This window comes from Gorilla gorilla, chromosome 13, assembly GCF_029281585.2.
Source record: "Gorilla gorilla gorilla isolate KB3781 chromosome 13, NHGRI_mGorGor1-v2.1_pri, whole genome shotgun sequence".
Taxonomy (NCBI): Eukaryota; Metazoa; Chordata; class Mammalia; order Primates; family Hominidae; genus Gorilla; species Gorilla gorilla.
The window spans coordinates 55,935,448-55,963,357 of record NC_073237.2 but is presented as its reverse complement, the minus strand read 5'-3'; the positions used below and the strand labels follow the sequence as shown (position 1 = coordinate 55,963,357).

Genomic DNA, 27,910 nt, shown 5'->3' with positions numbered 1-27,910 from the left:
CCAGCCACACCACATGGTCTCCTATAGATACCTGAATCCAAACTAAAAAACAAGGGCTGATGCTTCTTTCCTCTCTGTTAGACAAATGAAAACTTAAACCATTCTATATGAACAGTAAAAAAGCTGTGAAAGTCAAGGAGTGGGTATGCTAAGCACCACAGACTGACATTTAAAGTATTTACTCATAAATATTCAGTTTAATACCCAAATGCCAAGTCATTTCTTGGTGCACCACTGTGGCTTCATTCACTGTTTGAAGTTACAGGGACATTATTTCATCCAGTCTAGTTCTGCTGTGCTATTCTACTTAGTTTTTAGAAGAGCTTTAATTTCCTGGCACTTTTTATTTTCCATATAATCATTTCATTAAACCATACAACAGGAAGTGATCTGGTTTAGATGAAAGGGCAACAAGCCCCAGAAAAATAACTTTACTAGCCAGCTGCTATCATGCTGAAAGTAAGTTTTTCTAAGCCTAGCTAATTACATTAACATTTTCCACATCAACAACCATTATGGTTTTATATTTTCATGTTGAAATATTATACGGTCCTCCATCTAAATTTATGGTTTATTCTTTTCATAAATACTAGGATACTCAAACATGTGATGAAAAAATAACATACCCAAAAGATTACATTTCTTATAATCACTAAAATAGATTTAATTCCTTACTTTTCACAACTGAGAATGTTTTTCTTAATGGTATCCCCTATAAAGTAAGAAAATAACCAAAAAGCTGATTGTTCATTTGTTAAACAAAAATATCAAAGTTAAATGAGCCTGACTCTGTTCTAATCAGAGGATATATATTTTTTTAACTACCACAAATATTGGTAGGACTTGCCAGTTGGGCAAAGCTATCCTTATGATGACGTCACTAAAAGATGAGGAAAATGGAAGTGACCAACCAGAACATGGGGTAAAGGATGGAAAGAAAGGGGAATAAAAACCAGAGCAGGGCCAGGTGTAGTGGCTCACACCTGTAATCCCAGCACTTTGGGAGCCTGAGGAAGGTGAATTGCTTGAGCCCAGGAGTTTGAGACCAGCCTGGGCAACATGACAAAACCCTGTCTCTACAAAAAATACAAAAATTAGCAGGGCATGGTGGTGTGCACCCGTATTCCCAGCTACTGGCAGGGGTCAGGTGGGAGGACCACCTGAGCCTGGAAGGTATGGGCTGCAATGACCTGTGTGTGATCCAGCCACTGCACTCCAGCCTGAGTGACAGGGCAAGACCCTGTCAAAAGAAAAAAAGAAAAGACAAAAGAAAAAAGAAAAGAAAAGAGAAAAGAAAAGAAAGGAGGGGAGGGGAGGGGAGAGAAAAGAAAAGAGAGGAGAGGAGAGGAGAAGAGAGGAGGAGAAGGAAAGAGAGCAGGAATAACATTCATTATCACTTCCAGAAAGATGATGTTTCAATGTTAACTACTCCTTTTTGTACCTAAATATCAAGACCTTGTGAAAAGAAAAGAAAAGAGAAAACAAAAGAAAACAAAAGAGGGGAGGGGAGGGGAGGGGAGGGGAGGGAAAGAGAGCAGGAATAGCATTCATTATAACTTCCAGAAAGACGATGTTTCAATGTTAACTACTCCTTTTTGTACCTAAATATCAAGACCTTGTGAAAAGAAAATAAAATAAAACAAAACAAAACAAAAAACAAACAACCCCATCAAAAAGTGGGCAAAGGACATGAACAGATACTTCTCAAAAGAAGACATTTATGCAGCCAAAAAACACATGAAAAAATGCTCATCATCACTGGCCATCAGAGAAATGCAAATCAAAACCACAAAGAGATACCATCTCACACCAGTTAGAATGGCAATCATTAAAAAGTCAGGAAACAACAGGTGCTGGAGAGGATGTGGAGAAATAGGAACACTTTTACACTGTTGGTGGGACTGTAAACTAGTTCAACCATTGTGGAAGACAGTGTGGCGATTCCTCAGGGATCTAGAACTAGAAATACCATTTGACCCAGCCATCCCATTACTGGGTATATACCCAAAGGACTATAAATCATGCTGCTGTAAAGACACATGCACACGTATGTTTATTGCGGCATTATTCACAATAGCAAAGACTTGGAACTAACCCAAATGTCCAACAATGATAGACTGGATTAAGAAAATGTGGCACATATACACCATGGAATACTATGCAGCCATAAAAAATGATGAGTTCATGTCCTTTGTAGGGACATGGATGAAATTGGAAATCATCATTCTCAGTAAACTATCGCAAGAACAAAAAACCAAACACTGCATATTCTCACTCATAGGTGGGAATTGAACAATGAGATCACATGGACATAGGAAGGGGAATATCACACTCTGGGGACTGTTGTGGGGTGGGGGGAGGGGGGAGGGATAGCATCGGGAGATATACCTAATGCTAGATGACGAGTTAGTGGGTGCAGCGCACCAGCATGGCACATGTATACATATGTAACTAACCTGCACAATGTGCACATGTACCCTAAAACTTAAAGTTAATTAAAAAAATAAAAATAAAAAAATAAAATAAAATAAAAAAGAAAACAAAAGGAAAGGAAGCAGGAATAGCATTCATTATAACTTCCAGAAAGATGATATTTCAATGTTAACTACTCCTTTTTATACCTAAATATCCTACAAAACATATCTCCTTTACAAAATTCATCCAGTAAGTATATTTATATTTCATATTCTATTGTTTGCTTTTGTATGTTTGGCCATATCAATTCAAAAGCACTGAAAAATGTTCATTTCATTTAAAGGCCAAGATTAAATGTATGAATTTGAGTCTATAGGCAAAGGATACAACTGGCAGCTGTATCCGAATTAAGTGGAGGGGTTTGAGTGAAACTGTAGATAGATCATTTGAGAGGCTGTACAATGGAGAAAGGAAGCTGTTCAATTAAGGTGTTAGAAGCAAATCGGAAGATAAGGAAAAACACAAGGGTCACTTGTCAGTTATTACATGGGAATGCATTGGTCAGAAGAAGCAAGACAGAGGAATAAATTAATGAAAATCCACATGCTTCGAACTTGGACACAGGGAGAAGGATGGTGGTACTACTGACTGAAATAAGAATGCAGTGTTTTGGAGGGATGTTCACTGAGGTGAGAAGAGGATGACAACTTCTGGGGAACCCTGAGGCTGGTGGGACCACCCACATACAAGTGGTACCTGCCTCAACTTTTCTCCAGTAGAGAACAATGAAGACATTTCACATTCTTTTTTATGCAAGACTATTAGCATGTTTTAAACAATTGCCTCTAGAGTGCTTATTTAAAATTATAATCGATTAGTTTGAATCATGATGTGTTCTGTGATTGGGTATGGCATTGTTATGAACTACTACCGTGCCTTCAGAATGATTAGGTATTAAAACTTACAAAAAGGAAAGGATTACTAATAACATCAGTAGTTAGTACTTTCATGCGTTTATATTCAACATTCTGTCAATAACAAAACCCTAACATTTATTCATTAGTAAAAAAAAGACATATTTTACTTATATTTGGTGTGCGTGCTGGGCAAAGGGTAGGATGTCTTAGCTCTCCATGACTTCCAACACATAATAGGTATTCAAAGAACGTTACTTTTGAATAGACTGAATAACAAATATAAAAAAGCACATGTGGATTAAGACAAAGTTACTCTGCAAATGTTTTAAAAGAGAAGTGGCATTCTTTCATCTCAGTGGCCTCTTCCATTTCTAGAAGAGAGAGCAGGAAGGGGAAGGGAAAGGTACTATCCCTGACATTAATGCTAAGGGTGTAAACATTATAATACCTTACTTTGCCTTCCTCTGGGAAACAGAGCACTTCGACCATATCTAGAAATACTTGAGAGACTATTCTGCTACTGACTTATTTTTTTTTTAAACTAAAAATAAATCCAAGTGGGAATAAAGGGCAGATTAAAATATCATAGCATCACAGACTCTCTGACATCATCATGCTGTGTTTTTTACCCAAAGTTTGAATCTCCTGCCTCTCTAGCACCCCCAGAAAATGATCACTCACCTCTACCTCCTAAAATTGCCCTGGTAATTTTCAGGAAGCTGAGATCATTCCAGAGTTCTTCCTGGGACCAATCCAAAAATCTGCCACTCGCTGAGCCTGATTCGGCTGTCTGCATGAACACAAAATGAGTCTAATCCCTCTTCTACATGACAGGCCACAGAGGCAACCACCAGTTTCATAACTGGTTTAGTTGTTTTTCTTACACCCTGAGGGACCAGGAGAATTACATTTTCACATTCTCAGCCCAACTGTCTTTTCTGCAAGAACTTTCTTAAATGAATAAATAGGCTGTCATTTTAGAACTAGCTCTTATCAAAGAAGAGTATCGCTATTCTTGCAGTTTTTTTTTTTCTATAAAATAGTAAAGTTGTGTCCTTCACATTATGTTAAGTCTGGAAGGCTATTAGTGAGAATATGAGTTTCTCTTGTTTTGTTCTGTTATTTGATATAGTGTTATTTTTAATATACTGTCATTCAGATGTGAATATGACATGATTAATACATTATTGGTAAATGTCATTTAAGATATGCTTCCAGGAGAAGCAATGGTATTACACTGAGCTTTTTGACCCTCATTCTTCATATTTGTGAATTCACCTATTTGCTAAAGTTTATTTGTAACCTCCAAGTCAATACTTATGGTGATTTCAGCCATTTCATACAGCGGCAAAATATTTGAGTTGCCCAACACATGCAGTCACAGCTAAGGTCAAACAAGGCAACCAGTTTATGCATTTGTGGCAAATGAGACTAATGAGTTCAGAGGTTTGATCATCCCATGACCAGGTATAGGTTTATTCATAGTAAAAGACCTCCCTGCCTGTATTCAGTTTGATAAGATGCCACGCAGATTAATGCTGAATGTTGTAAGGAAGGCCAGGATAAATGAGGGTAGACTGAAATAGAGAAGATAATCACTTAAGTACTCTTTAGGACTGAGTCAATTTCATTTTCCTTTTACATAGAGCCCTACAATGTAGAATCCTACAGCTTCTCATATCTTTGCAAAGATAACTACTACAAAGGAGTTTATGCAAGAAGTAAGAGGGCATATAAGGGATCTGGCACATTGGGATCTTGGACCTTTAGACATGAGACAAAATGACAAAATGAGACAAAAGACATGAAACACAAGACAAAATGACAGACATCCGGTCACTTTCAGGAACAAGTATCTGTTAGCCAAAGTCTACGACAGAGTTGGACAATTACTTAGCCCTGACTAGTCCTCATATTTCACAAAAAGTAATCTACATATGGCAAGTAACTCCGCCAAGGAAGAGGGCTTCCTATTTTCCCACTTTCTGAACTAAATCAGCTCAAGCTACTTTTAAAGAAAGGAGAGCCCACTCTTGAGACTTCTTTGCTCCTTCTTTTGTTTGGCCTGCTAATTCTTTCTCTATCTGAGGGGTGAGAAAGACTTCTTTTTAGCTGTCTCTTTCACTGCCAACCTGCTTTGATAATGTTCTGGGGGCTTTACCAGAATGACATTTTAGACCACTCTAACTCAGCTTAGCCACTGAAGCTGAGCACAGCTGAAGAAAGCACTCAATTAGCAACTCCAACTTCAAAGGCTATATTATTCTCTCCTCAATACACATGTGTAACTCCCATTAGCATTAATGGGAGCTGTGGGAGCCCACCGCTCAGCGAATATACCTCCAAGTCTGTTTGCTTGATGAGCATGCAATTAAACCTTATGGCCCAAATTTTTCAAGGAGGGCATAGTAAGTACACCAAGCACTCATGCAAAATCAAGTGTGCTTACTTTGAGAAAAAGTAAGCTATCACCACTATTTAAACATGAAGAAAGAGCAGTCTAAATTAGGTCTATCTTAATTTCATTTGCCCTCTTAGGTGTGGACAATGGCCTTTCGTGGTGTTTTGAGAAAAGTCACTCCTCTTTTTTAAAAGGTGAATTATATGTTTTCAGAAGCATTAGTTCACATTGCTTAAAAGACTAGCTAGCCTCAAGGGTAAAAATGTCTAATAAGAACAAAACCATTCTAAGTGAATTTCGTACACATAAAATCTAGCATGGCATCTATATACACTCAGTGGCTTTTCCTGTCTTCTATTTAATAGCTGTATTCTAACTTAAAATTAGAAAAAAAAATTGATTTGACATTAAAAAGAAAAAAAAATTTTGAAAGGAAAATGCATGCCCCAATAATAAATTTGTCCTTATCAGGAAGTAATAATTTCCGTCCCTTTCTTGCATTCTAAAGAGATTTGTCCATATATTTTCAACATGAAATCAATATATATTTCAGCTTCAATGAAATATCAATATATGTCAGCTAGTCTATGCTACAGCCACAGTCTTGAACAACATCTTCATGGAGAAAATAATCTTGATAATTTAGTACCATTTAAAACAATTCCTTTTCTATTATTCAGACATTTTCCCCAAAATTTAAAAAGAAATTTATGAATGAAAGTTTTTACATTTTATAAAGGAGAGTTAGCTAATCACTTTTAAAGTCATACAAGTGAATTGTTGATCTACTATTGACACATAATTCACTCTACCACCAAACCTCATATCCTGACTTTCTGACCACATGAGGCTTTTTTAGGTACTGGACCATCAATACAAATCAATTGAAGTGCAACGGGCCAATGAACTTATCAGAAAGACAAAAGCATCCACACTAAGCTCATGGGAATGTTGAGATGTCAGGAGACTTTTCAAATTGTAACATGGCAGATGAGCTAGAGGAAAACTCCTTTAAAATTTCATCTAGTACATGGTCTTCATAACTTCATTTTGCACTAAATATTTAACACCTTGCTTTACAAGTTTGATAACTACCATGTCTTCATAAAATTTCAAAGCCCATGTGTTAAAGGAAAGAAGTATTTCAAAACTGAACACAGGGATCCCTTACTTCAGACTCTAAGCAGACTGAATAAAGAATGATAACCATAGATTAGATAATAAACCGTGGTCTGTGGTTAACAGAAATTTTAATGATGACAAATGTGAGAAAAATTCACTATTTCTTATCAAAAAAAGATTGTGGTTTTTCTCTCATATCTGCAATCTTATTCATAAAGTTGAAAGCTACTAAAATAGATACCCTACTTTCAGAGCATATCTCACATACAAAACTACCTTTCAAGTGAGAGATAAAGACTGCCGATGTTATTACAGAGGGGCTAGACAGTTTTATTTTTAGATGTTTTGGATGTGATTTACTCTGGCTAAAAATACTAATAATTTAACTATGCTATTAATCCTGCTGAAGTGATTATGCCCTCCATGAGAGGCTAAGCTGAAACTCATCCAGACCTTCAGTTGGCACAGAACACACTGATTTCCTCATATAGAAGTTCAGTTGGTAGTGGTTTAATCGGGGATTATCAGTGTATAAAATGGCATTTATTCGAACACCCCTGTGAGTACAACCATACTCTACTTTCTATAACTGTTGTCCAAAATACTTATTTACAAATCCTTTTTTTCCCAATCTGGCTCTTCTATAAGAGATAAAAATATATTTTCATTTGATATAAACCAAAATACACTGAGAGTTCATGAACCTTGGATGGGTCAAGGGATGTGAAGTAAATCAATGAGTAATAACAGCAATTACCTAAAATACTTGCAGAAAGAAGGAAGAGAGAGAAGAAAGATGGGAAAGAAGGCTGGGAGAATGAAGATGTCTACTCAGTGTCTCTGATGAGGGTTGGTCGATGAAGCACCCATATTATGATCTGAGAGGCAGCTGAGATTTGTGCACTTCTCAGGAGAGAGAACTGCTGTCTCATTTTGGAGAAATGCTTATAACTCTTATCAAGTGGATGTGCAAAACCTGATGTACATAAGTAATTTATTCCTATTCCTGATTACTAGGCTACAATCAACATCAGATATGTCACTTAGATGTCCCAACTTTTAAAATTTACTGACATGTATTATTCCAACTTTTAAAATTTACTGACATGTATTATTTCAGCAAAATATTTGAGTCCCTTCTCTGTAGCACCCCTTGTCTAAGTACTCTGATAAGCAATACTGATTTCATTCCTACTTAAAAGAACAAACAAAACTACTTTGTTTTTAAGTCTTACAGTCTTGATTTTAAAAATCCAAAGGCTTGAATTTAAAGAGTCTAAAAATCATTAAAATGAAACTCCTGAGTAGATAAACTTTCTTAAAAATAAGTATTTCTATAAGTGTATTTATATATGTACATAAAAGGGTGAATTCAACTTCTCTTTATCTTTAGACTCTTGTAAAAGTTGCCATTAAAAGGCGCATCTGATACGGCAATTTCAGCACAGAACATACTCAATAGGAAACAACTAACTAGAGAACTAAAGATGTACCGTCTTTGAGTCTTGCTCATTTTTTTAAAAAATCACTAACTTTGAAACTGGTAGGTTGTCCCACTTAAAGCTCTTGATTTTTAATTGCCATTTCTTTTTACACCCAATTAAATTGTCAGAGTAGTGAAGAATTGCCCAACTGAGTAGAACTGTGAGGATCTTCTCACTGCTGCTTTCCGCAGTCTTAATCTGCAGATGCTTTTGCCTAAAATAAAAATTTAAAGTCACTTCCTCAACAATAAGACCTGTAAAGCTTCCACCAACTGCTGTTTAAGACAGACGCGAAAAGAAAATTTGCTGCACGAGTTTGGGGCCATAGAAAAAGGAATATTTTCCTATATTTGTAAGATATTTGGGTTCTGAATAACAGATTACCATGTCCTTTAATCTGATACATATTAAATGAAGACCACATAGGTAAAGGGCTTGGTACCTTTCAATTAGCTCAGCAAGTCTATCAACTGGTAATATTCAAAAAGAACAAACAAAACTCATGCTGGACTGTTCATTTTCATGAAAACATATTGTGTATAAAGCCATGAATGGTGATCAAAGATTCCTGTGAATAATTTTCTTAATGAAAGAGGACTAATTACTTGCTAGATTCTCAGACCAATGGTACGGTATCTTGACAATCTCCATCTACCAGAGGCTTCAAAGAGAAAGCCATGGAGTCATAAAACACCAAGACAACTCAGTTCCAACATATCTGAAATGACTTGCCCTCACCTTTTAACTTCCTGTGGTTGCCTCAAACATTTAAGAAATATATTTATTAACTTACTTATTTATTCTTGTTTTTTAGACAGAGTATTGCTCTGTTGCCCAGGCTGGAATGCAGTGGTGCGATCTTGACTCACTGTAACTTCCACCTCCTGGGTTCAAGCGATTTTCCTGCCTCAGCCTCCTGAGGAGCTGAGACTACAGGTGCATGCCACCACACCCAGCTAATTGTGTGTGTGTGTGTGTGTGTGTGTGTGTGTGTGTGTGTCTGTGGTTTTTTTTTTGTTTTTTTTTTTTTTTTTTACTGGAAACAGGGTTTCACCATGTTGGTCAGGCTAGTCTCAAACTCGTGACCTCAAGTGATCTGCCAACCTCGGCCTCCCAAAATGCTGGGATTACAGGATTGAGCCACTGCACCCAGCCATAAATGTATTTTTTAATTGAGACATAAAAGTGTATTTACCACATACAAAATGATGTTTTGAAGTACTATGTATACATTGTGAAATAGTTAAATATTGCTCAGTAACATACGCATTATCTTACATAGTTACCACTTTTGTGTTTGAGAATACTTTGTACCCATTCTCTTAGCATCTTTCAAGAATACAAAATATTATGAACTATAGTCACCATGTTCTACAACAGTTCTCTTAAACTTACTCCTCCTAACTGAAATGTTCTATCCTTTGACCACCATCTCCCCAACCCCCACCCCTCAACCTGCTCAGCGTCTGGTAACCAACATTCTACTCTCTACTACTGAGATCAATTTTTTTAGATTCCACAAATCAGTGAGATCCCATAGCATTTGTCTTTCTGTGAATGGCTTATTTCAATTACCATAATATTTTACAAGATATAAAGAGGTATAACAACCAAATGCATTAAAAAAAGAAGAACCCTCTTAACTAGCCTTTCAGTGATAACTATGTCTTCTTTAATGCCTTTTTAATGCATTTTATTTTTCACAACCATTCAGCTCTTACATCCCACTCCACCCCATCTTTTTGTGTTCTCAGAGCTCTCTTTCTACCCAGGTTACACAGAAACTCAAGGACGATGACTAAATAAATGTCCATTACACAACCAACTCAGCAGCCCCTCTTGGTGGAGTTAAGGTATCTTTTACACATCTTCATCCTTTTCCTAGAGACGCCCCAAACAAAAAAAATCAATCCTTACACTTTTCTATGTCACATTACACTCGATTGTATCCTTTGCAAGATAGCATCAAAGGGCGATATATGAAGTAGTAAATACAGAATAAACTTTAGAGTCAGAAAATCTGGTAATCACCACATTTACCAGCATGTTTAGTCAAGCCACCTCTGAATCTCAGCTGCTCTGAACTTGTAGCTTCTCCAGACACTGCACACAGAGCCCCTTTAGTAGTCCGTAAAGCACTTAGCAGATCTCTCCTTTAGGGCTAAGAATCTATCAGAACCTCAGATGGAACACCTATATATTAAAATTCACACATTCCAAAACTGCATGAATGCTTGGTAATTACTAATTCTCTAGGATTTTTTTCCTTTGTTTGATCTTTGCTTTTCTAATTGCCAATAAAACCTGAGCAAGCAAATAGAGGTTCTGTATCGTTTGCTCATTGAGAAAAGAAAGCTGAAGATCTAATATTTATTTTACAGACAAACGCTTTAAAGAAGAAGCCTCAACCATTCCTGCCTTCTACCTGTCTCTTCTCCTTTAATACACAAGACAGCATGCCACTCATGGAGAACCAGTTCAGAAATTCATTTGTTGAATTTTAGTAAATAATGCCACTAGAGCTAGTTTACATAAAAATAAAAATTAAGAATTTATAGTGTCTAATGTCTTGATGAAAAGGTTATTTTGCATCAGTGATGGTGGTGGTGGTACTGTTCAAATACAATGAGAGGAGACAGAAACCTTGACCTTTCAGAATGGAGAAATTTTAACCAGGTACAGTCCAGTTAATGGCGGGGGGCAGGGGGTAGCAGGGAATCCTGTGTAATGTGCAAAACCATCCTGTTACAGGAGAGAGCAGTGGATGTGTACTGCCTGTGTAGTATTGTATGTTAAACAGTAAAGGAAAAAAATAGTACCAAGATGTTCTCCATAAATTTAGAAACAGAATTATAAACATTGGGCAAAGTCCTTTTAAGTCTATATTAAACCATGGAGGATTGTGATTCAGGAAAGACATTCACCCCTCTACGTGAGACTCACATTCAAGTGCTGATGTACACAAGTAATTTTTCTTCAATCATATGTAAAGTACAATGCAGTTCTTAGATCCCTTGGCCCCATCCCAGCAGCTGACCTAGATATTATAAAGTCTAAAGCTTACGAAACTTTAAAGGACTACTTTATGAAAACAAATGCAAAAATCTTATTTTTACAAATTTTAGAAAAATATATAATCAACCGGAGATACTAGTAAGTCTTCCTGGGTCTTTGGAAGGCATCGTACAAGGGAGGGCCCTAATTCCAAAGATTCCTCAACTGCAGGGTAAGCCTGTCTCTGCTTCAACTCCATACCAATTACTTCCCCTCCGCCATTCTGAGAGAGATTTTCTGGCACCCGAGTATGGCAAGAGTTTGGTGGGGGTCTTCCAACAAGAATTCATCTCACTGGAGGACACAGGAAGCGTGGTCCCTGAGCTTAATCAATGCTGTTAGCATACAGTTAACCAGGCTTGTGTAAAACACATCACATCAGCATTTCACCACTATGCTGTAAAGTAATTTTAATTTAAAAAAAAATTGTTTGTTTTTAAATAATCACAATCATATCTTAAAAATGTTGATAGGGAATTAAGAAAAGATTGGCTCAAACCCCAGTCCTACTGGGCAAAACCCCAGTGCTACTGGGCAGCATTTAGTGTCCTCCTTGGTTCTTTGTACTAGGTTTATGGCAAATCCTTGAGAATAATCATTTAAGTCAGAGTGAATTCTTCCTCCCAGATGATGATTTATCTGTTTGTAAGCTGAGATGAGGGAATTCCATTTGCTATTGAGCAAGTGAGTGTTAACTTTATTAACGCATCTTTGCAACTAAGATTAATGGGACCCATAGTAAGTCAGCTGTAGCACTTGATGTCAGTTTATAACAAGCTTGGCAATACCTGGAAATTCAGATCTATCATCATAAGTTATAATGACATGCATAAAAATTTGAGTGTAAATAAAAGGCTCTTTAGGATACAGGGCTCTAATCCAAGTTGTTCAAGCCTTAAAAAGTAACTTATATAACAGTGTTCCTGTTTTGGAGTACAGTATATGCTAATGGCCTTTCCTCAAGGGTTAAAATGCCTAAACTACCATCTTTTAATAAATAAATATTTTATTACAAAAATCAATTTTGCTTAATGAAGTCCTCTGAGGGAGAAGATGTTTTAAGACATTTTACCAGTACACTTTAAAATCATTTTGTATTTAGGTATGCTCTGTCATCTCCACCTAGAGCAAAAAAGAATCATAAAAAATGATAAGTGCAGCAATAAAAACTCCTCTTACTATTAGTTGGGAGAGAAACAAATGGGAATATTACTCTGAAGGTAATTACTTTTTTTTATTGCACCATATTTTCTCAAAACCGAACCAAAGTATATCCCAAATCTTCCTACAAATGAAATACAATTTTTCTCTCAGAACATTTTTACTCATAAGGAAAAAAAGGTGAGCTTAATTTTTCTGTCAGCTGAGGCTTCATGTGTCAAACACATCTTACATTTCAACAAACCTTACTGTCATATTGATGGAATATTCAAGGAGACATTAGTTCTTACTGCAAGTACTAGCTTGAAAAGGTGTAAGCTGAATTACTGTGAGAGCACTTTTCTTCTAAAAATAGACTTTATTATCTCCAACCACAGTATGTATGTATAACTGCCTTGTCATTTTAACCAAATTTATGGCTTCCCATCAAACAGAGATTGTAGCTTCCTTGAAGGCAAGTGGGGGTAGTGTCTTTCCATCTTTTTATTCCCAACACTTAGCACACTTCCTGGACTAGAGAGAGCTAGATTATCAAATGAATAAATTCATGAATTAATACAAATTGCTTCTCATATATTGTATGCCTATCCGAGATGTGGAAGCAACATCTCCTGACGTTTCTAATTTTTAAAAATAAACCTTAAATCCAGCAGTCTGCAAGAAAATAATATTTAGAAACTTTTTCCTAAAACTTGTCATTCATTCATTCCATCAAGAAATTTTGGCTGGTAGCAGCGGCTTATGCCTGTAATCCCATGACTTTGGGAAGACGAGGTGGGAGGATCGCTTAAGCTAAGAGTTCAAGACCAGCCTGGGCAATATAGCACGACCTATTTTCTAAAGAAAATTTACAAAATACAAAAAAAAAAAAAAAATTAGCTGGGCAAGATGACTCATACTATAGTCCCAGCAACTCAGGGACTCAGGTGGGAAGATCCCTTGAACATAGGAGTGAGAGATTACAGTGAGCTATGATCTCACCACTGCATTCCAGCCTGGATGACAAAGTGGTACCTTGTCTCTAAAAAAACAAAAAACACAAATGTTTATGGAAAATGTCAGGCACTGTGCTTACTGCCATGTGTACAGTCTAGAGCAAAACAAAGCCATGCCCTTATGGAACTTCTAGTCTAAGCATGCAACTAACTCTGTTTTTTAGGATAAAAGGAAAATTTCATCTAATTTTCTCTTAAGTATACTCCCCTATCACTTATGACAGAATGACGTTCAAATTTCAAATATTTTGTGGATCCTACAACAGCCAAATGGTGGCATCTGGACCACATGATTATTTAGTGGACAAGGTAGCTTGACTTAAGGATTAAAAAATTTGTGTATTCCCAGCCTTAGCAAGACAATTCTGCCTGTGCCAAAAAGTTCTGCTTCACAAATGGGGCAGTTCCCTTTAATCAAATAATTTGAAATTAACTCAATAATAATCCTACGGATCATAGTAATACTAGTGATGATAATGATAATCACAACAACAACTCACATTTCCCGAGTGCCTAGAACTTTGCTAACAGCTTTACATGGATTATCTCCTGTAATCATCCTCTTAAGTTTACGCAATAGGTCTTCTTATCTCGACTTGATAGACAGATACTGAAGCTTAGAGAGGTTAGGAAATGTGCACATTTGCCACAAAACAAATAGTGAAGTTAGGATTTGAACTCGGGTCTGTCTGTTTGCTGAACCTACACCCATAACTACACCTTCTATCACTTCCTACACCAAGGTTGGTAACAGAAATAATCAAAAAAACAAAACAAACAAATAAACAAAAAAGCAAGAAAATGTTTCCTATTATCTCTTTCAATGTTTCAAGGATATTTGAAATTCTTCTGCTTCTTCTAAAATATATCTAAAGTTACATTTTCACAGAAATCATAAAACAGTTATAGATTTTTATCTAGTCTGTGACCTAGATGTCATAGAACAGAAATAATATTCTAGTATGACAGTGTGACTCTAGTTTGAGTTAGGCAGTTGAAGCAACTGACTACCTGGACCTACCTAATGTATAAGCATTCTGAAGAATATGGAAATGTGTGTTAACATAACAATAAGCACAAATGTAACAGGGGGAAAAAAAGGAACTAAAATTCTTGGGATTGTATACTAGCATAGCACCAATAAATGATCTTCAGTCTTTCAAAATAACTTGGTAATACTGCATGTTTTCAGATTGTTGTATCATCCTATTTCCTTGTGAAAAGCTGTTTTTCAGTCCTTTGGATTAAGGACTAATTGAGAAGACACAAAAACTTATTTTCCAGTGTTCTTCACCCTCCCTTCCCTTCACCATAGCCACGTATACATATAACACTTACTGAACTACTATGTGCCTAGCACTATTCTAGATGCTGGTGATTCAGTAGTGATGGGAGAGCCAAACCAGCTAGCTCAGCTTCAAAGGGATAATAAAGGGAGAAGGAAGGAAATTAACATTCTTTGGCAACTTTATTGTTAGTTACTCTGCCAGATGATTTAATATGTCATTAACTTCCCCCAAAACAGCCCTAAAAGATAGCCAGGATCACCCCCAACCCTACAGATAGGAATTTAACATTCAGACTTGAGTAATGTGTCTAAACCCATACAGTTAGGAAGCACTGGAAGGTTGATACAAATTCATGCTTATGTAGCTAGAAAGAGCATCTCTCTTCATTCCCTCTGTTTCACTCTGTCTTTGTAGTTCTCTTTCCCTTTGCCTCGACTTCTTGACTCTCAATCACGCTCTTCATCTTGCAGAGGCCACTGAAATAATGATTATTTATTTTGTTCATTATATGTAAAGTAAGACTCATTCCTACCCAAATGGTCTCTTAATGCATTGTATCTACATAACCATATCTATAGATCCCTCTACATATGTACCTGTTCATGCCACAAATATCTCTTGGGTGCCCAATAAATGCCAGGAACATTTCTAGGCCATAGAAAACTGTAATGGAGCTTATATACAAAGGAAGAGGTATACAGGATAAAAGTCTCAAGAAATAAAGAGTATAATTTCACATAGTAAAAAGTGCTATGAAGCAAATTAAACAGGTCATATACAAACACACTATATATACACATACTACATGTACAAAACATACATATATGCAAGTATACCTTCTCAAGTTTTTGTATAAATATTGATAGTTAATAACTAGCTTTATTAAAAGCCATCACATTTTTATGAGCACATACTTTTCTACTGTACTTAATTTTCTAGTTGACCAGTAAATGACAGATCTGCAGTTACCCACATAATTAAACAAATACATAAACAAACAGAAAGAACTATGTATGCCGATACTTAGAAAGGTAGAAAATATCTAAAAACTGTTAATATTGATTTTTCTGGTCTCACTTATGATTTATAGCTTCATTTTTTTAATAGCTCTTTTGGTATTTATGCTCCAAGAAATATAGGATCTCTTCTGGGAAAATACAAACTATGATCAAATTTTCAACCTGAATACAGACATCATCAGTCATGTGAGAAAAATCTCAGTAGTGCTACACTTATGACCAAAAATCTATCAATTAAAAAAAAATCTACTGTGTTAAAGGGTGAAAATAACATTTATGTAATGCATGGATAAAGTTTAATAATCAAAGGTAAAGTTCTAAGAAACAAAAAAGAAAGGCATGGAAAGTTTTTAGATATAAAGTAAAACACAGCTCATTTTGGAAGATGACAGATAAGAGAGTCTTGAAATGATATGACTATTCCCCGGTTGCCCAGTAGTTAAAAAAAAAAAAAAAAAATCTTGCTATCTTTAACAAAACATATTAAGAATATGGGATGTGTGTCATCATAGTTGTGCTTAATGTGGCATTAATTCACAAGTCATTGTTTTTTTAATAAGATATAATAAGTTACTTGCTCTTCTAAGGAGATATGTAATTAGGGCTTTGATAATTAAACCCTAGATGAGGCATTTGGCATATCTGTGCCCTAAATACCAATAAATTATGCATGCACAACTTTTAAAACTACATCTTAATTAGTAGCTTAAAATAAAACTAATTTGGAAAACCAGGATACTGAATTTTTAAAAATTGTTCAAATTTTATCAATGAAAGCCAACCAACTACCTAGTTTTAAATATAAACCTCAATTATGTATGAATGACTGTTTGATAGATTACTTTAAGCGAAGTATTTTAGTAAACTCCTTTGTAATTTTCAGCTCACATAAAGATGGCCTAGGTTAACTTAATCGCACGTTTTCTCACTTATTAGGTGTATCTCCTTAGCCAATGAGTCACGTCCCAACCTCATTTTCTTTTACTACTACTATTTTACTTCTACTCAATTCTGACCTACCATTGTTTATACCCACCTGTAGTGGTTAATTGTACGTGTCACTTGATTAGGCGAAATATCTGGGGTGCTCAAATATTTGGTCAAATGTTATCTTGAGCGTTACTGTCAGGGTGTTTTTGGATGCGATTAACATTTAATTTAGCCACCAAGCAAGGCAGATTGCCCTCCCTAATGTGGGCAACACTTATCCAATCAGGTAAAACACTAAAGAGAACAATAAGGCTGAGCCTCACCTGAGGAAGGAAGAACTCCTCCTACCTTCAAACTGGGACATCAGCTTTTTCATGCCTTTGGACCCAATCTGAAACATCAGCTCTTCCTAGGTCTTCAGCTTGCCAGCCTGTGGACTAGAACTGCACATCAACTCTCCTGGGCCTCCAGCTGACAGCTTTGGCAGATCTTGAAACTTCTTGGCCTCATTAATAATGTCAGCTAATTTGTTAAAATAAGGCTCTTCCTATATATGTATATATTCTGTTGTTTCTCTTTCTCCAGAGAACCCTAATACACTGCGCACACCTACCATCAATACTCAGTGATTTCCTCCCTAAGCCACTTTGCTCAAGAAGCTTCTAGTTTCTACTCCTCTCTCAAGTTAGCTCTGTCTCACAGACTCCTAAATATTCTTCATGCCCCAACCCAGCAGTCTCCTCACTCTCACAGTGTATCATCCATGTAGCATTTTACACATTTTGCACCCATGGCACTTGAGCACTTTTTATTTCCCATCATGCTCATCTGTCGACATGTCAGCTGGAAGAACAGTGTTCTTCCAGGATAATATCTTGTATATAAAGTAAAAATCTGAAGGGCTGAAACTCACTGTCACACGTAATGCAGCAGGGATCACTTCAGACTTGGCCAAACCCGATGAAAATCTTAGCTGTACGACCAAGAACAAATCATGTCAAACTCTCTGGACCTTAGCTCCTTACATCAAAAATAAGTAGTGAGGCTAGGTAAACACCAAATTCCCTTCTAGCTCAACATTTCTATGGTTCGGTTAACAAGTTAAGCAGCAGTAAACACTCACATGAGTTGATGTTCATTTCAAAATTATTAAAAATAATATTTTAATATGAAGTCAAAAGAAGAAAATTGTTCTCACTTCAATGCAATGATTTACAAGTGTGCTCATCTTTTCTGAGCCCTTTTTAGACATGATCTCAGTGTGGCAAAACAAGTAATAGTTCCAAGGAAGGAGCATGCATCACCAACATAACAGTCCTCAAAAGATAGATCAGAAGGAAAATGAATAGCATCTCCTCACAGGTACACTTTCTCCCCCAGATTTTCAGTTTTAATGTCTCCCCTTACTAGGGTCTCTCATAGACTATCCACATGGGCTTCTGTCTTTGTGACCACTGATACCCAAAGAATCACTGTTTTTAAATTCTAAAGATTACACCAATGAAAGTCAGGAGTGTCTGTTCACTTAAAGTGGCTCTGCCCACTACCACCTTTTCCCAGCATGGAAATGAGGTACACACGAAGGCTTTATCATGTTGGTATCAATGTATTCCAAGTACTCAACTATTTTATAAGCCTTTTCAAGTAATCTTCAGTCAGTACCATAATTGTCAGCACGTTTGTTCTGTGTTGGCCACCCTTCCTTTTGTTTCAGTCTTTCATAAAAATCCTTTTGTGTGACAGTCAAGCAGCTGTGCTTTGTTCTTTAATGTTCCTAGCCTGGATCTCCAGCCGAGACCACTTTATAACATAAACGGCGAAGTACCATTTTCACAGCGGGGACAACTGTGTTCATCTTCAAAAAGAGGCATTAATAAAATGAGACTGTAATGAACATGCTAATTCTGATCACACGGTACTGCACAATGGCAGAGATAGTTGACTGCCTTCTCCCTGAAAGATTGTAAAAGTTGTATGTTTTTTTTCTGTAACAACTGCCATAATGGCTTACATTTTTTGAAACAGACATATTATGCAAACATTTCTATTTCCCATTGCAGTGCCTTCTCTGTCTCATCCAACTGCTCACTGTGTGTTTTACTATCTCAGTAACAGTCACCTTCAGGGAGCAAATTTTTTCCATCTTGCAAGAACTGACTTGCTGAAATAGGCATGTCAATGAATCATGGAAAGCTGGAGAGGGGTGATCTGAGTGATTTGATCGCTAATCCAAGGCCTTCCCAATGCATATCAGGCCAAAAAAAAAAAGAAACAGAACAGAACAGGGAAGTTAACATATTTGCTTAAGATGCCACAGTTATTCTGTGACAGAGCTAAAGCTGGAATTCAATTTCCCAAGACCTAGACTTGGGTACTTCACGTATTATCTTTTGTCCTAATGGTGATCATTCACAAATGATATATTTATATGTAAGAGTAGATACACATAAGTATCACTTGATGAAATATATTTGCTAAACTAGGTAACTAAAATGCCTCATATCTGGTAAACTAGCATGTTTAGACAATAATTGTACTGTAGATATGTTCTATGAACAAAGCTAGTTCCCTATAAATAGATAAGAGCAGCAGTGTTATATATCATACCCTGTTCTGTTGTGCTAGTGGTGGTGGTGGTTTGGGGCAGTGCTATTTGAGAACAGACCAGTCTAAAAATAATCTACTAAGATTTTTTAAATGACCTATTACATGCTGTTTGAGATAAGAGCAAAATATGTATTTTCTGATTACTCTCCTAAAAAAAATTCTAAGTTCAAGAAACATGATGACATTTAGTCAGACGCTTAGATTCAAAGTTGATTAAATGGTTCCAGACCTTTGTCTTAGAGAAGGGAGGTTATGTAAGTAAGAATAATTATTGATGTCTTTCCTCTTGCCCAAAAGAAGCAAGTACCCTTGGACTCTTACTAGAAAGAAAAGTCTATGGATGGTGATATCTCATTTTCCCTGCCTAGTGATTGATAACATCTATCAGAGAGAATATTTTCATCCTCAGTTATCACTGCATAAATTTGTATTACATGGTTTCCTGCTGATATCTTTAGTCAGGAAGAAATTGTGACCAGCAAACTAAAGAAACAGACAGAACCAATTCCATTTAGATGACAATCTCTGTTCTTACAACACTCTCTCTGGTCCTATGCTTGCTCTTCACTGAAAGCCTGATAGTTAATTCACTGTCCTTAGCAGCATTCCACAATTAGTTAAGGCACAGTCCTTAGTAGCCTCAGTACATCCTAAGGCCTTCACTTAAAGTTCTGCGTAGGATGGGAAAACACAAGTAAAACAGATATACTCAGCCTCCTAAAGTGTTGTATCATTAGGGAGTCAGTATTTTCTTGTGTTTCCATAGCCAAGACAACTAAAAAATTAAAATGACTTGGAAGACGTAAGCCCTACATTCACCTCCCCACCTCCTACTTCTTCTTTCGTGAACCACACTCTATGGTATAGTTAATTGCCCAAATATCTTATTTTGGGGCACATTCAGCCTGAGCTTGTGGTTATCCCTCCTTATTGAAACACAGTTTTTGAGAGTAAGGATAATTTGAAACAAGCTACGAAGGGAAACTTGTTCCTGAAATGCTCCCTTCGAGGCACATGGGTGCTCAGAGTATTATTTCAATGTCTTCTTCATTAACCATACAGGTCAGATAGTTGAATCTCCAATTAATTAGTTTCTCTAGTAGCGTGTGTGAGATAAATGAATGATCTTCATCCAGTTCACTTACATAAAACCCATCATGAGAGCTGGCACATTTTTGGCATTTGTCAGTAAAGCAGGGAGAAAGTAAATGATCCACGTGGACGAAATGGGAATCTCATGAGGGCCACTGGACGAAAAGTGTAAAATGGTCTCCATCTACTGCAGAACAGAGTGCCTGAGTGTCCGCCAACATGATTTGCAAGAGAAAGTGAACCTAAAATGTCACAAATCTCAACTGTGGTATAAACCTCTTCACACTCATTTATTTAGCTATTCATGATGTTCAAAGTCTACGAATGTCAGTTTACACTGGAATATTATTAAACACTACTATTAATAGAAATAACAATATTTAGAAGTTTTAAGCAAACAGTGACTCCAGGAAACAAAAATAATTTCCATCCATATTTATTTTATCCTAAAAGGATATATAAAAGTATTCTATTTTAAGATTATGTTTAGACTACCTTTCTGTCATCTAAAATACTTTTGAATTTTTCTCATGAAAGTTCTAAAACTGCTCAACGTAGTCTTTAAAAAAAATGGAAAGGGTTAACTACTCAAATCATAAATTTTCATACAAATATACTTACATATGACAGATGTTCACATAGAAAGTGGAGACCATGTTAAACATTTTTGATGTATTTGTTTTATATGGGGACTAGCTGTATAAAAGCAGAGGAGATGATGAAACTCCAGCCAACTAAGAGGCAGGAAAACATTAATCCATGTAAATTTCTAAGTAAAGTGATATTTTCCTCCAATTTTTTGTTAATGTCTTCATTGGATGCATAAAGATAAGTCAAGCACATGACTGCCATTAATTCCTTTTAAGGAGTTCAAGGGATTTGGAAAGTGAGAAAACTCAAAAACGTTTCTGATAAGTTTTATTTTATCATACCTTTTTAATATACCTTCTATATGATGGCACTGATTCTAAACTAGGTAAATAAATGGAGATTAAAATTTTTAAAGCAGATGAACAAATGAGCCAGATTTGGCTTCAAATATGAACACCTGAAAAATGACTACGATTTTCAGACAAGCTGAGGTGAACTATGTAAGTATATTCAGAAATATGTACACTTTCCACAGTGCATATTATAGCACATATAAACATAGTCTCTAAGATTCCTGCCAGTTCTAAAATCTAATTTCTAACTCCTATTCTTTTTTTTCCCTAATGTCTTATTCTTGCCTATTAGACCATTCCTTCCTTTCCCTTTTCAAATATTTTAAATATATTTTGAAACCCATTCATACAGTTCAATTACCTGTGGATCAGAGACTATGATTTCCACCCTTGATGGTTGGGCTTACTGTCGCTCGCTGGTGGTAGCTGACTTGATTGCTTTAGAACTGGTGTTCATTAGCCTATCTGGGTATGAACAACCTTCTCTAGGGTTGTGCATCTGGATTATCAGAATGTCTCTGTGGGGGGAGTGCTATCATGGGTGTCTGTTGCACACTCTATGGGACTCACTGTTTCTGACCAGCTTTTATGTTAAACTATTTGGTCCTGAGTACTGCACAGTAGGAATAGTGCTGGACATCTCACTTGTATGCAGAAAGCTGATCTAGTCTCTGTTACTCTCAACTTATTTTATATACGTATGTATCTTGCTGGAGTGTTAAAACTCCAGCACTAAAGCATAAGGTCCATTTTGTTATTATCTTGGGTTATTACAATTGTCTTTTCTCTAGGAAATCCCTCCCTTGTTTTTAGCAACTGGAAATTTCAATTTCTTGTTTGCAAGCCTAATTATGCTTTTAATTTTATTTTCAGATACTTTGTCAACATTTCTATGTGTTGGTCAGGGAACGGGGAACTTCCTGCACCAACCTAGCTTGTCATAACAGCCAGAAATGTAGCTCAAATCTGACTTGTCTGTTTTAAAGCAGCATCTGTTACATGCATTTAAAATATATACATCCAATTGTCAACATTTTCCCTGCAACTTAATAAGGTGTTTATATTATTTTAAACATAATCAAGGATATATATGTAAATAATCTCATTTTCTCAGCCTCTTGAATTGCTTCTTTGTGAGCGTGCGTGTGTGTGTGTGTGTGTGTGTGTGTGTGTGTGTGTGTGTGTGTGTTTAGTTTCAAAACCACCAGGTAAATTTGGCCTACATTACTAATTACTGCTGGCCTCCAAATAAATAAGTTCTTGACAATATCAATAGGGCTTACCTCCTTGAAAGAAACCAAGATGTTTATAAAATCAAACTTTTTTATTTTATAAAAGATATAAAGTAAAACCATCCCTCCATGGGGGTAAAAAAAATGAAATAGAAGATAAATGCACTTAATCTACATAAGTTCCTCTATGATTCTGATTGTTTCCTTTCCAATTTCCTTCATGTTAGGAAAGTCTATTCTCCTAAATTTTGGAATAGAGGAAAATACAGCAAAACAAAACAAATGAGTTGTGTGAGGGAGAGAAAGAGATAAAGGCACAGAATAGTTAATCTGGAAATGTCAAATGTGAGGTGCCTAATTGGGAATGTTCGTATCTCTATATAGAAGCCTGAATTAGAGACATACAACACAGTCTTCATCACTAGCTTTATTCTCCAGCACTCTCATTGTAAAGGAAGTCTACAAACTGAACACACTGTACTGGAGATTTGGCAACTCACCCTGTGCCTTTGTCAAATTGTGTAAGCAACATTGTTGGAGACAAAGAAAGGGATTTGTCAGCCCAGTTATTTAGATCAATACATGTTGGTTTAAGAAAGATAACAGACAAATAAAAACCGTATTTTTTTTTTTCACATAAGACAGGTGCATTTCTTATACTTGGTTCTGACCAATTGCTTAAGGAAAGTTCATCTTTAGGCTAAGGTTCTTTCTTTAATTCTGCAAATATCAATGTCAGCTGTGGTAGTTATAAAAAACGTGGCTGCTGAATACAGTATGAAAAATCCATGCACGAGTAATGCCAACATATAAAAGAGTACCATATCCTGTTTCCTTTCTAGATGCTCTGCCAAAAATCAAAATGGTATCTGGCATTTGAAGTCAATGCTTTTTTACCTCTGATATTCCCCTTGAACTCTAGTTCTGTAAAGACCCATAACTAGAGAAGGTATCCACTGTCTAATTAAAGTTCAACTCTTACAAACATTTAACTGAGTTTCCCATTTAAGCACCATCACAATGCTAGTCTTTCCAATGATGCTACAAAAGAGATACAGAATTGTAACAATGACACAAACGACAACCTTCACTTGAGCACTTACCCCGCAAAACTGTGAGTCTGGTGGATACACTTATTTCTCCCACATTATTTGAGGCCACACATTCATAAATGGCCTCATCCCTCGGAGTCCGTAAGGGTTGTATTCTGAGAACTGATCCAGACCCATCGTCAAACTCTATTACCTATTGGAGGAAACAATAGCTGTCACAGGTGTTGTTACAATTGTCTACCTCTCAGCTAAAGCTCGCAATGCAGTGGTGGATCCGCCATTAGGCTCACAATAAACTAGGCATCATTCTGAAACTGAATTTTGATATAGTGGTGAAAAAATATTTGGTCTAATTTAGTGAATCTTCTACTGAACAAGGAGAAAGATATGCAACTACATATGCAAAACATGGAGATTTCTAGTCCCTACTAAAAACTACCAGGGTTTATTCATTAAAATATTTCAGTATGTTCATCTAGGGCAATTTGACTCTATTAATTTTGCAAGAGGCTTGCAGCTATAATAGATAAACTTCTTAAATTATTCTTTCTCTCACAGCATGTATATGAATGTGGATTCATTCAATAATGGGACTGTAAGGTGAAGAATTAATGCACGCCACCACAGATAGCTCTGCTAGTTTAAACTCTCTCATCCTGAACAGTATAGATGGGCAAACCATGAAAAGAAATTGCATAAATCTAGTACTTAGGCAGCCAACGAGACAGCTTTCACAACCCAAAAGCCTGATGGTGTGCATTAATTTTGCCATAAATCATTCCAGTATTTGTTCTAGCTTAGCATTTTCTGCATTTATAGAGCATTCTTGCTGTAAAATGGAGGTTTGCTTCACCAGGCAGAAAATTAATGTCCTAATGTCCTAAACACTAAGCCTGAATTCACCATCATTAGGAACTCTTCTTGGAAACAGTTTAGTGACACTGATAATCCCGGGTACTTGTTAGCTAATTCAAGTACCACTTAAAAAAAGATGATGATGATATTAACAAATATGTATACAATATTATGGAGTCCTCTGTCTTTTCTGTAACTATGCTGCATTCCTTCAGCTGTTCACTGAGAAGTTGTGCCTTTTTTTCTTGTATTTCACTGTGAATATTCCCATGTGCCTAAATTATGAATAAATTGAGATTGCCTCATATATATATTTATGGGATGCTTAATTCCACATTTTGTGTGTGCATGTGTATATTAACACAGAGAGGAAGGACATTCATATTTTCAAAATATGTCCACTTCAATCTTTGTGCATTCCATTTTTGTTCAAAATTCACAAAAATATTCAAAATGGCCCATTTCTCAATGCACTACAGTTTATTTTCAACTCTATAAAGCATACACTTTAAAATAAATCTACTATGCATCTTAGGAAAGAAAAGTTTCATAGTTTCATATTGGAAGCTTTGTTAAGCACTCCATAATTTTAAAAAAGTTATTTGTGATCATTTTATGATTTAGAGTAGGAAAAGGTTAAAGCAACTATAAACCCAATTTAAATGTTGACTAATTTATTAATAAATGTCATTGTATGTTTACATTTGTGAACTATTTCCTAGATTTAGATCTATCCTCTTACAACATACAATATACCACACATTACAAGCCAGTGATGTAATTTCCAGTTTGAAAATATCCAGTATTGATTTCATGCCTGCCATGGACCACACACCATACTTAGCACTGGGGATAGAAGAGGGAGCAAAAACAGTCAACATACACTGCTCTCATGGGCCATACAGACTAGTAATACCATATATATTATTTAATAATATATATTTAATAATATATATTAAATATATATTTTATATATATTAGTGTTAAATATAGTAAAGATTTTCAACCCAGGACTTGATACAGTTTGATGAAGCTGCTTTGGGTAAAAATAATTCATTTACCCCAGAGGTGTTTATATGACTCTCATGGGGAATTAGGCATTGAGCAGAGATCATGCTGTGAAATATTTAGTAGTATAATTTCACTTTTGTTACATGATTTTGTCAGGAGCCATTGTCATTAGAAAGCGTGATGTCAAACTTCTCTTTGACAAAAAATTAACTTCATTTACTTTTTTTAATGTGCAGCAAAGATGCATACATACACCATTTTCTACATGACACAGGAAACATTTTCCAAATATTAAAGATATTTTTGTATTTAAATAAATTATATTTCAATAATAATCAAGTATTTGATTTTCAGACATAATTTTAAACTTCTCACTTGTAAACTACAACCCAATTTCCAATGGCAAATTTCTAATTTCACTATTGTAATTAATTAGGTTCTCTATACATTTGAACCCCTGATCACCCTGTGAGTTCCTATGAAAATAAGTAAAATAAAATTGTTCTGAATCTGTAGTTGCTATATTTCTTTTAACTAGAAATTGCCTTTAATCTGCCAAACTGTAAATTAGGTCATGAAGGAGATTAGAAACTCAGGTAAAAGGGAGGTGAGTTTCACAATTTCAGGCAGTTTGGGGGTATTGGTAGCCCCTAAAATTAAAGCTATCCTTCTCATGTCTTAAATTATGGGCACGCTATTGTGTGCCCATAATCTGTGTAGCTTTCTGTATATCTTATTGCTTATATTTCTCCTCCAGAATGAGCAAATTTCTAAACAATAAGCCTTCTCACAAACACTCAAGAAAAGAATCTCTGATTTATGTTTCACCATCTTCGTTGCACTGAGCTCTCCTGAATAAAGAAAACCAACTTCTTCGATAGGTTTCTCTGCAATATCAACCTGTTTGCGTGTGTTTCTTTCAGAATAGTACTTTAAAACACTGGAACAAATTTCTCATTCTAGTTCACACTACTTGTAAAACACAGGTGTGAGGGGCAGTGGACCACTTCATTTGCTGCTCAGCATCCATTCCCATTCTTCTTGATAACGAGGATTTAAATTTCCTTTGGGAAAATTCTGCTCTTTCATTCTAAGCCATGGAATTGGATGGGACTGTCCTCATTCCCAGAACAGAGGTAGATTCTGATTGGCTTAAATTAAGTAGGCTACACTGTCCACCTATCCACACAAATTGTCTCAGGGATGCACAAGTAACACAATAGGAGCCCAATGGGATGAGAGGCTTCTGGAAGAGACAAGCTTTCATACATCCTACAGATGTGGTCCTGCGAGGATGCAGAGCTCCATCTTGCAACCTGGGGATGAAACTGACAAACTAATCCTAGGAATACTATTGAGCCCTGGCACAAGTAGAAACAAAAATCAGCCCTTGAACCCCCAAATTTCCTTTTTTAAAAAGCCATTTAGAGTTACATTTTCCATCACTTGCAATGTAAGGAATACCATATATCAGTGACACCTTTTATCAGAGTAAAGCAAGCAAGTAACGTAGAAACCAAAGACAGAGCAGATACATTCTTCCCCCAGAGAAACAGAACAATGGACCTAATACCTCAAATCTCTGATTGCTGACTTTCTTTCCCTTTTTGTTCCAGACAATTTTAGGTCTTGGGTCTCCCGTAGCTTGGCAGATGAAAGAGGCAACTCCGCCAGAGACCCCTGTCTGATCAACGGGTGTTCGTGTAAACCTTGGAGGTGCTGAAATAAAAAATAAACATCACAGTTACATTGAAAACTGAAATACAGACTATTATCCTACTACCCCTGCTCTCCCCACCATCCTCAACCACACCGCCATCAAGACATACATTTTTACAATGCACTATGGGATTACAAAATTAGAAAAGCATCTTTTACTTTTGAGGGTAGTTTAAAGGGGAAGGAGGTAACTTTCTGGTCAAGTTATCTATTAGTGCTTTTATTGCTGAAATCTGTATTAAGGTAGAGATCCAATAACATCCGAAAAGCAACATCACACATTAATTTTTATTACCAGTATATAAAAAAATCCAATTTGTCCTCTGTAACAAAATGAGCTCATCAATCAAAGTGGGCAAAATTTTAGCACTTGCTTTGATGCCACTATCAGGACACTGCCAGAAAGCAGCATTGCCACTGCTGAGCTATTAAAATTAGTGACATTTAAGAGAAATGCTAGGAAATTTTAAACAGACAAGACATATCGCCCTGAATTAGAAGGTTTCGCAAGAAATAGAAATAGGGGAAAATGGTAAAGTGACTCTCTAACCCAGATATTATTGTAAGCTGTCTTATTGAAACTTAGCTCCACAATTTGCATAAAAGAAGAT

General features: G+C 36.1%; 1 protein-coding gene across 44 annotated transcripts in view; it reads right to left on the bottom strand.

Annotated features, from left to right (window-relative positions):
• The window catches only part of PTPRD (protein tyrosine phosphatase receptor type D), a 2,298,568-nt gene that overhangs the window by 297,100 nt on the left and 1,973,558 nt on the right, over positions 1–27,910 (bottom strand). For all 44 annotated transcript variants that reach the window (XM_055350539.2, XM_055350541.2, XM_055350534.2 and 41 more), the window contains 2 exons: positions 27,154–27,299; positions 23,766–23,907 (listed from right to left, as the gene is read on the bottom strand). In XM_055350539.2, the coding sequence (XP_055206514.1) occupies positions 23,766–23,907; positions 27,154–27,299 (288 nt within the window). The remainder of the gene's footprint in view (positions 1–23,765; positions 23,908–27,153; positions 27,300–27,910) is intronic.